Source organism: Odontesthes bonariensis, chromosome 9 (genome assembly GCF_027942865.1).
Source record: "Odontesthes bonariensis isolate fOdoBon6 chromosome 9, fOdoBon6.hap1, whole genome shotgun sequence".
NCBI lineage: Eukaryota > Metazoa > Chordata > Actinopteri > Atheriniformes > Atherinopsidae > Odontesthes > Odontesthes bonariensis.
Window position 1 is genome coordinate 7829670 of NC_134514.1, and position 13161 is coordinate 7842830.

Below are 13161 nucleotides of genomic sequence, written 5' to 3' on the forward strand. Positions count from 1 at the left end.
CCCTGAGACATGAAAAATAAACCCATTCCTCCAGGCTACACAGATGCCTTTACACAAACATGACCACAAACACTATTGGTCTCTGTTTTCATCTGAAATAGTTGCTATTAAAGTATAAAGTTTTGACATAGAGGTGATTAGAACTACCGTTAGTAACTGATCTTAATACCAATATATAAACGGCATCTATGTTTGTGCATGTGTGCCTCACATCAGGCACAATGATAGGGGAAGAAAATTTCACCCAAAAAAAGTTCATTTCAAGTGATTTCATTTCAAATCTTTTTAGTCATTGTAGGAAGCCGACACAACCTGTAAAAATCAGTTTCGTAATGTCAAACATGAACCCGGAGTTTTGTCAAGCTGGAGAAAACCTGCACTTTGTAACAAAGTGAGAACACCAGCCTGATGTGTAACACATACTGAAACACTTTGATCAGTGGAAGACTGCACCATTGTCTCCTGCAGACATGTAGACCTGCGGGTTGTGGTAACCATTTCAAACACTTTCCCAGTCGAGTTTTTCCCTGATTATTAGAACCATCTGGGCTCTGGGTTCATTAGACAAGACCAATTTTTTGTGCTTTGTTTTCCATTTAAATATATCGTTAATTACAGTTCCTGTTTCATTCTAATAAGTACGCCGCTGAGTTGTTTTTCTTTCTTTGAGGGCATCAGACTGTGCTTATTATTCAACTACTGTGTGCTGTGACTTTCAGTAAAATGATCACCTGTGGCAGGCTCAGGGCTAAGCAACCCATCTCACAGTTTTAGAGAACAATACTCGAAGTTGAAAACTCTTTGAATAATTTCCGGGAAACTTTCAGCCTGTATGTACTGACGGATACCAAAACAAGTGAACCTGACTGAAACTGCATAGTGAGCTGTGTTAAAGCTTAAGCTTTGCTTGTATGATCAGGCTCATCAATTCACAACTGTGTGATCACACTGAATTTACAGGAAGTGGGGGGAGTTAAATGAGCTTTTTCCACCTGATGGTACCCAACAGGTGCAGTTAACAAATGCAGCTGTTCTAACAGGATGAAATAGCAGCTACGTGGCCCTTCTTGGACCAGGACCCGAGTCTGATCACAAATACAGAGCAGATATCCTTGAAGGGGAAATTGGATTATTAGTCTTATAGAATGTGAGCACATCATCTGCAGGGACCCGCTGGAATGCTGTTGGACTTCAACCAACTACAACATGCTTCACTTGTGGTTTGTGACATCTCAAGGATAAAACCGCCCCGAGGCTGAATCAAGCAAGTTAACAACACACTGCCCGATTCTTAAGAATCGCATTCATTCAGGGTGTGCTGGAGAGGGGAGTGAGAGGAAGAATAGTGGGCGGAGGGAAGAGGGACTGGCGTTAACAGGTCGGCTCTGCAGCAAGGGGCAAAAATTCCAGGGTGGACAATGAGCTTTCTTGTTCCCATGGGCTCCTTAATGAAGGGGTGTAGCTGCGTGGGTAGAGGGAGCAGAGCAGGACTGAGGGAGAGTGCCGACTGACAGACGTGGGAGATGGAGAAGAAGCTCATTTAGAGACAACCTTGCCCTTATCTTCTCCTCATCAGCCCAGGCTGCATCTGTCAGCATGCCCTTTCCCTCCCCAGACCATTTCCAGCTTCATTTCCGACCCATTGTTTTGTTCCTTTTGCTTCCAAATAGCTGAAATGGACACTTGAATGAGCCACAGCATGGAAATAAAGTTAAAGCTGAAAGGAAACTTAACGTGACTGTGCAGAGAATGGCCAGTTCATGTCATTATTCTGGACCATTAGTTACTTTCTGTTTTGGTTGCTGACTGAAAAAAAATCAAATCAGGATATATCAAATACATTTTAGGGTTTCAGGGCTGAGAAACCGAGGCAGCCTATTCCTGGGAAAGAGCTGAGTTCAAGTCAAGCGAATCTGATGAACGTAGCCAGACATAATCGCGCTACAGCCGCCTTCAGCACTAAAAATAACTGCAGGAAGGGGCTGTGCCACGCCTCAGCAGCAAAGCGAGTAAATCTGGGTGCCAGGAATATCTACTATACCATCACGGGGAAGAGAGATGCCAGGCGAGCCGGGGCCTGAGGACTGGCAGCCAACTCTGGCAAAAAACACAGGCAGACAGGCACCAAGCGTGGAAAGCCTGCACCACAGTCATCCTCAGTGTTGCACAGCCAGGCCTGTCATCCGCCTGCTGCAAGCCTATCAAATCCAATCCGCCAGCGCACCAGGGAGATTATTCTAAAGCCAACAGAGGGTGTGAACTTTTAGAAAAGGGGTTTGGCCAACACAAGCTGACATCTGAGAAGAGTCTGCTGCAAGTGTTTTATGAATGAGTAACTCGTCTTCCTGCTGTATGAGACATACCACAGCATGCTTTGCAGAGATATTAAAGCTACACCCACAACTTTATATGTTGCCAACAACTTCTTTTTGCACGCACTTAAAGGGTCTGTTTACTCAAATCCAATGTAGGCCAAAGTGCTATCTATATTTCATGAGATCTTTCCCTCCAAGTGCAAATGCAGAATACATTTTTGCTGCATAAATTACTGAAGATTCTGCCCACAGCCTCAATAATGTGGATTAAAAGAAGTGAACTTGCATTTTTTTTTTAAACCACGTGAAACATTTTTCAGTTGCTCATGACATTTGTGCTTAACTTTAGATTTTTTTCCCATTTCATGTGGCTGAAAACCTGCAACTTGCATTAGAGGGCTGCGCAAACAGAAATTCTATTTTAATGTAACTGCTCCACTTGTCCCAACAGATTGGGGCCAGTAGGTCAACAGCGCTCTCAAAGCAACAGTGCATTTCGTGTAAAGTGATGAGCCATCATGTATTCAGTGAAGCAAAGAGCAGCAGCCTCAAACTGAACAGTGAAGGGAGTGTTCACCCCATTCAGGGGTCACTGCAGTGGAACAGCCCATCGCAGAGCCACATCAAAGGCCTGCCAGAAATATCGATGGGTTTGGACCGAGGATGGGAAATTCACTACAGCGATCATTCATCCGGCGCTGCACATGAAGGAGGGGAAGAAAGACATTCAAAGTGGGTTCTTGTTGGCTCTCCCATATCTTCTCTTTATATTATTAAAAAAACTTTACACAGACAATTGCTAATCTCCACACTTTAGTGGAACACAGAAGGACAAAACAGCAAAAAATAAAAAGTATTTCTCATCCAAGGGCATAAATAATATAAAAGACAAACTTTTTTCTTTTAAACAGATACATTCATATGAAATAATATTTTACTACTACAAAAAAATAAATAAGTCATCTAAAGAGTTCTTGATCTTTTACGAGTCTTCCCTCCAGTGGGATACAGTTTCTGTCTTTTTGTTTCTCTCCATCTGGCTTTGCTCTCAGTCTTTTGGAGTCGTTTTTTTATTCCCTCGCGTCACTCGTCTCCCTTCGGTTCTGCGTCCTTGTCACCGTAATGTGCAGTGTCTCTGACTATCCCATCACCCGTCTTCCTTCTTTCACTGTGACACATCCACCTCTCTCTCTGCCCAGTTTCTCAGAACTCTCCACATGTGGGGGAGTGTGCTTGCGTGTGGGCTGCAGTCAGGCCTCCTGTGGGCCGGGCTGGATCAGCTCTCCTGCCAGGCTGCCGCTGCAGATCCAACCAGGCTTCTCGTCACAGTCCAAGTCTGGCAGGCCGAGACTCTCCCAGCAAACCACCGTGTCCACGCACTCTGGCTCCTCCTCTGCTGCACACAGATACAGGGAGACGAGAGTCTTTGGTTTGTACTTCATATCAAAAAAGGCATGCACAGATTCTGGAGAGGGCCTCAGTGTAATTTGCGGTGTCGCTGCATAGTTTGTCTGCAGACAACACGAGAAATGCTGATGATATAAAACCTCACTGGTATGGCATGAACAGAACAGCAACACTTCAATTTCATTGCTGAACCATGAGGGTCTTGAAGTGAGTGTTATATAATCTAATTTCCCAATTTGTGAGGACAAAGTTGACATTTTGGGGGAATATTATACTCAACTTCTAAATTTTCTAGCAAAAAGATGCCTCTGCCTCAGGCACTGGATGACCAAAAGCACCCAGACCGTAAACAACCTGGGACTTTTTTCAAGGTTTCAAGGATCTGAAATCTTTTTTTCAGCCGCGGGGCTTCTGCATTCTCCACTTAAGTCTTAGGTACAGCGCAGTTTAGGCATCAATCAAATCAATTTAAGTTTTTAAAAAAAAGAGAAAAATCTCTCTGCTTAAAGTCAGGCGACAGTGCTGGTCACTCGGCAGCTCAGAGAGCAGACAAACCAGGAAGTGCTTAACTCAATGCCACACATTTCTATGGGGCTGTGCCTCCGAAATGATCGGCTGTGAAACAGATATCACCATTTCATTGCTCTGACTCACTGCTTTAAACTCACAATTGTAGTAATTCCTTCTCATTCATTCTGGTTCTCACTCGACACACGACTTTGAATATTGTGTTTACAGATTTAGTAACTATTCCTTCAGTGCAACTTAAACAGATTTAACGAGTGGATATCAAATCTCAGATGACTGAGACAGAAAAGCTGGAATGAACAGCTGGGAATATTTGGCTAATCAGAAATGGTCAGTGCTGCAATCCCCACCTTGAAACTACTTTCTTATCATGGCTGTTATCAGGGATAAAATATCTCCCCATGAACCTCTTTTAGCCCCCCTTTAATCCCCAAAAGATCCTAGTTTCTGGTAAAAAGTTCCAATAACTGAAATGCAGCTGCCAGTCTTAATGCAAAGCAAAGCATGACAGTGGAACAAATAATTTGATCCAACTCTCAGTGAGAAAGCAAATAAGCAGATCTATTAAAATATACTTTAAAAGCAGAACTGGGCAACTTTAAATTGAAAGAAATACAAGCTGCAGGTCCATCCCTCTCTGCTGTGCTTCAGCTCTGCCTCCCCAGCCTTTCTCATCAGAGGAGATGAGAGCATGCACAGACTAAACTCACTGTTTTCAATCAGCTGCTCTTTAAGATTGCATTATACACTGGAACCCCTTTATGACAAAAGGGGTTCCAGTGCTGGTGTAAAAGCCATTTCTAAGTTGGCTCTAGCAAAGAAACTGGATTGGTTTTCCACCAGCCAGAGAGCCATGTCAAATTTTAAATGTCTAATGTTTCAACCTCCTAATTTCTGTTGGGAACAATAGTGCAGGGAGGAAGTTTATCTTCACAAAAACAGATTACAGTGTTCGTCTTATTTTCCGAACAAAATCTAATTTGTTACTGCTGTTTGAGGCCACAGTTGTTGTTTGTGAACCTCTTGCAACACTGAACTTCTCTGCAACACGCTCGCTCTTGAATTAAACAGACTAAAAGCTACAACGGCCCTGGATTTTAAACCTGGTGGTCACAACATTTTATTTGGACTGGTTGGTCTTCATAATCCTGCTCCACAGCCTCCGATATCAGCGGTTCTTTCTGTGGCCCAGCAAAGAAAAAACAGAAAGAACTGGTTCTAAGTTCAGTTTTGCCTCTAAACCAGCCCTGGAACCATTTTGGTGGGAAAAAAAAAACAGGAATAAACTGAATTTTTTCAAGGATTATCATTTGTATTCCTGTCAGGTCTCAGCGATTAAGTTTTCAGGTTTTCCTCAAGCTGTACATCTTCTTCTATAACCTCATAATTCGACAAACAGGTGTTTTGACAAAAAAATACCTACAATTATGTGAGATTATCTGAAATACCCAAAGCCAGAGAGGTTGTATGAAATGACATTCAACAGCTGCTGAGAGAAGATGCGTCTCACCAGTGCTATCTGCTGAGGAGTTTTCATTGTTTCTGATTAGACAGCATGAGTGCTGTGAGGGTGAGGACTCCTTGTGCTCATCCGCCTCGTACCCAACGTCTGCCTCCAGGTCGGAGCTGCGGCACTGTGACGGAACCTGGCCCAGAGGCACCATTTCCAGCCCATCTTGCTGGCAGGGAGCCACGCGATGCATTAGAGGCAGAGTGCCACTGGAGAACGTGCCGTTGGTCTTGTTGTAACACCTGCTTGGAGACAGAGTGAGAAGGAAAGTAAAGTGGAGGATGCTCAATAATAAGATGCCCGTTTGGTGATGTGTACAGACCCACTGACACCTCCAAGCAGTGCTCCACGTACTGCTGATTTTTCCTTCCTGCAGATAACCGTTTCCCACAAGACACAGGAAAGCCCACATGTTACCACTAACAGTATGCAGAACTATGGAGGGTGCAACAACCGACACACACTTACACAGTTGCAAGAACTGTATTCAGCAATCGGACCATGTATTAAAGCTTCAGGCGTACAACCTTTAAAACAACTGTGACAAGTTGTGGTTTTGCTTTTCTGAAAGCCGAAGTCACCAAAAAGCCGAACGTTGCAGCAAGCTTCCCTCTATCGGTGCACGATTGGACTGAGACCGCACCTCCTCTTTTTCCAGCAGCCGGAGGTAAATAAACATAGGGCTCATTAGGTCCGCTGGCTGGGTGCACAAAGAGTAAACTGTGATGCTGGGGACGCTTAAGTACATAAACAAGACAAGCAGGAGGTGTGTGTGTGTGTGCGTGCTTGGCCCTCACAAACTCCCTCCCAAACACTTCTTGTCAGCTGCATCTTATGAAATACAAGCAATGTTTACCATTCTCAGCACAGCTTTACTCTGCAATAACCATGAGACTCATCCTTTTTTATTTCAATTTCCACCAAAAATATACATATTTTTTCAAAAAGTAGCAGGCTGGTTTTTAATGGGATTTCATGTTCCCACACACCTAAAAGCTCATTGTGCTTTTTCTGCAGGAACATAGCGATTTACTGGGTGTAACTGGATACAATTAACAACTAATAAATTCTCTAACCTGTTGTTGTTGCAGAGGTTCTGACAGCTCATACAATCCGAAGACTCTGTTTGAGGAAGAGCTGTGTACATGCTTCCCCCCTGACAAAGCAACACAAACAGCAGATTAAACAAAGCCTGCCAACAGCACAGTGTTAATGAAGCCGTCTCTCCTGGTTTGCAGAACTTTCTGGGCTGTGGCACTCACGTTGAGGTGGTGGTGAGGGTGTGAGTGATCGCAGTCATGTGTGCTGCGGGGCAGCGTGCCTTCATGACCATGTGGGTGGCCGGGTGAGAATAGTCCTCCAGAGCCGTTGAGCAGCGGCAAGCCATTGGGGAGTTTGTGGTGGAGGTGATGGCACCCCTGGGGTAACATCTGGCCATTGTGCCCGTAGCCCCCATGGATGCCTCCGTTGATGTGGCTGGTGCCAGGCGCCAGCGTGGTGTATTCCAGAACATGGCCGTTCATCTCTGCTGGCTGGCACAGGTAGCGGGGGGGGTCATACTCTGCAGCGCAGGGGGTAGAAAAATGGTTGAGAGTCTTATCTAAAGCTTAAAATTATAAATACTTTATTGTTCAACCCTGGTGTTGAAGAACTGCGATGAATCTGCAGCTTCATTCTTCAGATTTATCGTTACATTGAATTATTGTCACACCGCGGTGAGGTCAAGCAGGTTTTTTGTCTCGTCTTATGTCATGTTTCGTCATTTCCTGTTTTATTTTGAAAGATCAACTCTCCTCTCGTTTCAGGTCACTTGCCCTTCCTTTCGTGCTCCAGTCTGATTGTGGTATGAATGATTCCACCAGTTCCCTATTATCCCTGTGTGCATAAGAGTCTGCGTCTCCCCCCGTCTTGTGCCAGTGTGTCGTATCTGTCCGTTTCATGTGCATCACTCTCGCCTTTTTCCAAGCCTGACCACAGCCAAGTTTCAAGTATTGTCTTTTGGTATTTTTTGTTATTGATAAAGTTTTACAAATTAGTCCTGTTAAAGTAACAGTGTAAGTTTATTTTTTATAGCATTTTTGTTTGTTCCTCCGTATAGTTGAGTGATTTTGATTTCCCTGATAAATTTTCATAGATATACTTCTCTCATTTTGGGAGAAGTGTATTTATATATATATATATATATATGTATATAAAAAAATAATATTTCTATAGCCTGTTTTGTTTCTCTCTCTGGAGAGACTTGTGAACATCTGCTCCTATAATAAAACCTTTGGATATACATCTCCTGCTCCTGCGTACTCCATTCCCTGGGTGTGACAATTATTACAGTTAATAATTGAATCAATCAAAAACACATTATTACAGAAGGCAGAAGAAGACGTGCACTATATGTGGGTAAACCCCCCCTAGATCCCCTGTAGTTGCCCCACTCGGAGCCTCTTACAGTTTAACATGAAGTTATAGGATTCACACCAACAGTTCTTATCATGTCGCCATTGTTTGACTTCTGTTAGCTCTTACAGACCAAACAGAGGCAGCTTAGGACTTCTGCTTTCAAACAGCTGTGCCTCACAAAGAAGACTAATGTTAGCAAACAGCACAAATGGTGTGAAGAGAACAACAGAAAGTGACTCATTTTCAGGTTTTCTCCAAAGTGGTAAAGGTATAAAATGCCAATTATTTCCAGATCCAAATGGTCAAGTAAAGAGTTCATCAAACAACGGCCAACACTTTTGCAAGTCTGGTGGGATCTGCATGCGCACTTGGAGCGAACACTTGGAATATGCTTCACAAGCCACCTTGGGGCCAACTATCCTTACAAATGGGGCAACATTTGTGTTTGTGGTTCATTTTGGAGCAAACTGCAGTGCAACTTGGGAGTGCACACAACTTTATAATGAATCTCTTTTAGAATCATTATGTAAAATCTGACAGGACAAGCAGCTACTGGAGTGCAAAGTTCTGCTCATCTGGAAACTCACTGTGCATGTTGTTCTGCTGACGATTCCTCCACAAACACATGGCGATAAAAGCCAGCAGGATGAGCACCATCACCGCTAAAACACAGCCCACAATCAGGTACAGTAGTCCTCCCGGGGGGCTGGGGGGCTCCGGGGGGTTGATGTCGGGTGGGGTGATGGGGTGCTGGCTAGGTGACCCTGGTGACTGACGTGCTGCAGGAGGGAACAGCTTCAGAGGTAAACAACACAGTACCAACCTGTAAAATGTTTAATGTTTAAACTGGTTTGAGACGATTTTTGGTCGTAAATATAAATAAAAGGTGAAATGAATCGGCCTCATGAAATTCATTTAGTGTAAATTTACAGCAAGCTGTGTGATTCCTAACGCCACAGGCTTTGCAGAAACACGCCTGGACTTCAGGTAAAGAGGTTTGGTAGAAGCATGACTCATGTCTGATGGTGATAGAGTTTTGCATTTGAATACCTCTGGTCTCACAGATCATAACGTTGCTGTATTCACTCTGCCCGCCATCATTAAAGCACTGCATTTTGATATCATAGGAGGTCTCAGGCTGCAGATGTGCAATCAAGTGCCAGTTTTTTACACCTGAAAAAAAGAGGAGATGGAAGTCAGTGCCGACTTGTGTAAACTCACAACCATTATTTATGCTTTGTCCTCCTGTCTCACACTTCTCTGGAGCTTGTGTTCTTCCATGCTCCTTCTCTCGTTCACCCCCTTCTCTCTTTGCTTCTGTCATCCCACCCTCATGCATTTCTCTGTCAGGCCCACGAGGACGCAGACTGCTGCTTTACTCTAATCGAGCTCCATATATGGCAGCTTCACGTTTGCTCTGGCTCGCCTCCAGCAGTCCCGCTCCGTACACACACCACTGCTGCACCGCCTCGCACTGTCGCACCACAACATGCTGTGGAAACGTCCAACGTGGAAATGCTACATTTCCAACAAGTGGGGCTTAAAGTGGTTTTGGTGACAATAGTTTGTGCTCAATCATAGATTTAATGAAGACAAAGGAAAAAAAACAGCAGGGAGTATATATATATATATATAGTCTCAGTACGGACTAAGTACTGCCTCAAGTGTCTTCATCATAGATGACAAGAAAGCCTTTCTCAGAGGGTTCAGACTGTACTGAAGAATAAAGCTGCTCAGAACAAATATTGACTTTCAAGCTCGTTAGACTTGCACAAACTGTATTTGTATTGATATTTGCTCTGAATCACTGCATTTGTCTCCTGTTCTCCTCACAATATATTAAGACTTTGGTCCCAACTGTAACTTATAAATTTTGATAAACATGAGGGAAAACTCAATGTTTTAGATTAGTATTTAGTATTTAAGGGTTTAACGCCTCAAATGATTTTTATCCTATGTCTCTTGTTTATCCAGAGGTGGGGAAATGGCATGTTTAAGAGGAGGAACATGCCCAGCTGTTTATGCTGTGACCCACTCCACTGCTCCTGGGGAAATTGGTACGTTGGCATGGCTACACATCTGCGTCGATAAAAAAATTATGTTGAATTAAGACAGAAATTTTGGGCTCTGATGACTGGTTAGGAAAAAACAAAAGGGCCATCTCCCTGAAGATGAGTAAGAGTGGGGGTAATACCAAACAGTGATATTGGTGAAGTCCATTTCTGGTCATTTTTACAAGTAGCTGTAACGCTTTACATATTATTGTTTTGTCATCAGACAATGTTTCATATCCTTCACTTTTATGTGGCTCCAATTTGTTTGTATATTGATATTTTTGAAGCTCGCTGGATCCCCGGCCTGACCCCACGTTTGACCCTGACAGTTAGGTGCCTGCGGAAAGCCAAATGCTCAGATGTTGAAGAGTTGTGTTGAGTGAACGGACGCCGCTCCTTCCCTCCCTGTACCAGGCTCAACTGTTAGCATTCCTCGCGGCAACCCGAGCCCCTCTCCTCTGGTCGGGGTCCTGTTACAGCTCTGGACCATTAGCTGGCAACCATTTATTAAAAACAGATTTCAAGAAACCCTGCTGCCCAGGGAGAGCACTCTCTATGAATCAAAGGGCAAAAATGCCCTCTCTCCACTGCTCCCCACTCTTGACTGAGTATCCATTACAATCCCAGCTTCCAGTTTATCTGCACAGCATGAGCTTACGTCCACGACAGGATGCGGCTGTCGACAAACACTTTGCAAACTCAATCTGCGGTGGAAACACGGTCACACCTTAAGAACATATTTCCCTTACCGTCCACCACATCTCTTTTGTAGTCACTGTCATTGTCGCTGTCCGTGGGCCGGTAGTAAATGTAGAAGCCCTGGATCGGAGTGTTGTTGTTACTCGAGGGGCTATACTGGATGGGGAGGGAAAAATGTTTGTTAGACTGCTGCAATCCTGGGCAATTACTTTACAAAGAGAGGAACATTTTTCCAGAAACTAATGGGGGGATTTGTTATCAGCAGATGTACAAGACTGCAGGCTGGGCCGTGATTGCAGCGTCTGTCTGAAGCTTAGGAAATAATGAGACCGTCTGAGGTTAAGTGCAGCAAATGTGGGGAACTATCTGCATTCATCTGGTGTGGGGATGAGAAAAGACTTTAAAGACAGAAGAATCAAAAAGTAGAGGAACCAGAGCTCTAATCAGCACAACCGCTGATTTAAAGATCTGATTGAGTCTTGGCTGCTGGTGACCTCCAGCTTGAGCACAGGTGAGCCAGATGGAAAAGATAATGCATCACCCAAAATTCCTCAGAAACATTCAAGTTTACTTCTTACATATAAGAATGGAACATAGCTACCATTTGGTTTATGGTGGTGTTTTTGGAGCCAACACCAACTCAAAACCCGATTGGATAAAAATATGTCTCTTAGTGGTTTAATATGTACTTAATCATGCAATTCTGTTCAGGATTACCAGCACAGTGATCAGATGGAAAGAATCTAGCTAATGACGTCACAATGAGCAGTGGGAATACAGTTTTATCAATGCTTTTTGATTGGAAGGCCAGCACATCAACATTTGCTTCAGGTTCGAGATCATGATGGCAGCATCCTTCCCTTTTAAACTCTCATTCTCATTGTATAGACCCTGGACGACCAACTGTCGTTCTCACCAAACATTGCATCAGTGACCTGTTCCTGCCGATTCCTCCTCTACAACATCCAGAGGATTCGCCCCTTCCTCACCGACAAGGCAGCACAGGTGCTCATCCAGGCTCTTGTCATCTTCCGCCTGGACTACTGCAACTCCCTCCTTGCTGGCGCCCCGGCTTCTGCCATCAGACCTTTTCTGGTTCAGAAAGCTGCTGCTCGTCTGGTGTTCAACCTCCCCAAGTTCTCCCACACCACACCACTCCCCTTCTCCGCTCTCTACACTGGCTCCCTGTAGCTGCTCGCATCCAGTTTAAGACTCTGGTGCTGGCCTACAGGGCAGTGGAAGGAGCAGCTCCTTCATACCTCCAGGCTATGGTCAAGCCCTACACCCCCGCCCGACCACTTCGCTCTGCGGCCACCAGGCGCCTGGCTGCCCCGCCACTCAGGGGTCCCTGCGCACGATCGACACGGTCACGGCTTTTCTCTGTTGCAGCTGAGTCGCTGCCCATCTTTGGCCGCAGGCTGAAAACCCACCTTTTCAGGAAACACTATCCTGATCCGCCCTCTTAGGACATCACCTGCTCCGTCCTAGTTCCTTACGCACTTATCTGTTTCCTAAATTGTCTTTGTTTTCTAAATTGTCTTCCCATCTGTCTAGGTACCTAACTTATCGCACTTACTCTAGCACTAGTTTTGCTCTTAGCTGTTTGGTTTTGGAAGGAAATGCACTTATGATTTCTTGTGACCTGAAGTTCTTTTGCCTACCGATGTGGAACGCACTCATTGTAAGTCGCTTTGGTTAAAAGCGTCTGCAAAATGACCGTAATGTATCGTAGAGAAACACAGAGTAGTGAACACAATCAGAGGGTTTACGCACATCAACAAGGCCAAAAAGCACAAGCAGACAGATTGCAGTTAGAACTGAACTGCTAAACAAACTGAACTGCTAAACAAACTAGGACTCACAGTCCACCGCAGCATGATCTGCGTGTCGCTGATGGCATCCGTGGAGGAAATGTGAGGTCCGACCACCGGCCGGTCGGCCATACGAGAACTGGCCTGCGGCACCTGGTACGGCTTGGAGGGAATGCTGAGGGGACTCTCGCCGTACATGTTCATGGCTGCCACTCGAAACTTGTAGTTGGACCCTGAATGAATGAAGTAATGTTAGAGAGCAGTGGTGCTGGGCAGCAGATGAACAATGTCCTGTGGTGTACTCCTGTTCTGTTATTCAGTTCAAACGGTTTCAGTTTGAACAGAAATACCTGCTGCTTTCTCACCTGGAATTTAGAATAAACATGTCCATGCATTCTATTTCATCCAGAACTCCACTATACTACATTTACTTTTACACC

General features: G+C 44.5%; 1 protein-coding gene across 6 annotated transcripts in view; it reads right to left on the reverse strand.

Moving 5' to 3' along the window:
• Positions 1 to 3052: 3052 nt before the first annotated feature.
• The window catches only part of cdon (cell adhesion associated, oncogene regulated), a 32787-nt gene continuing 22678 nt past the window's right edge, over positions 3053 to 13161 (reverse strand). For 4 of the 6 annotated variants that reach the window (XM_075472915.1, XM_075472916.1, XM_075472920.1 and 1 more), the window contains exons 12-19: positions 12773 to 12954; positions 10961 to 11066; positions 9208 to 9330; positions 8745 to 8936; positions 7023 to 7321; positions 6837 to 6916; positions 5761 to 6005; positions 3053 to 3711 (exon numbers count right to left, since the gene is read on the reverse strand). In XM_075472915.1, coding sequence (XP_075329030.1) covers positions 3566 to 3711; positions 5761 to 6005; positions 6837 to 6916; positions 7023 to 7321; positions 8745 to 8936; positions 9208 to 9330; positions 10961 to 11066; positions 12773 to 12954 — 1373 coding nt within the window. In that variant the 3' untranslated portion in view covers positions 3053 to 3565. The remainder of the gene's footprint in view (positions 3712 to 5760; positions 6006 to 6836; positions 6917 to 7022; positions 7322 to 8744; positions 8937 to 9207; positions 9331 to 10960; positions 11067 to 12772; positions 12955 to 13161) is intronic. The other 2 variants (XM_075472918.1, XM_075472919.1) reach the window with 2 other exon arrangements.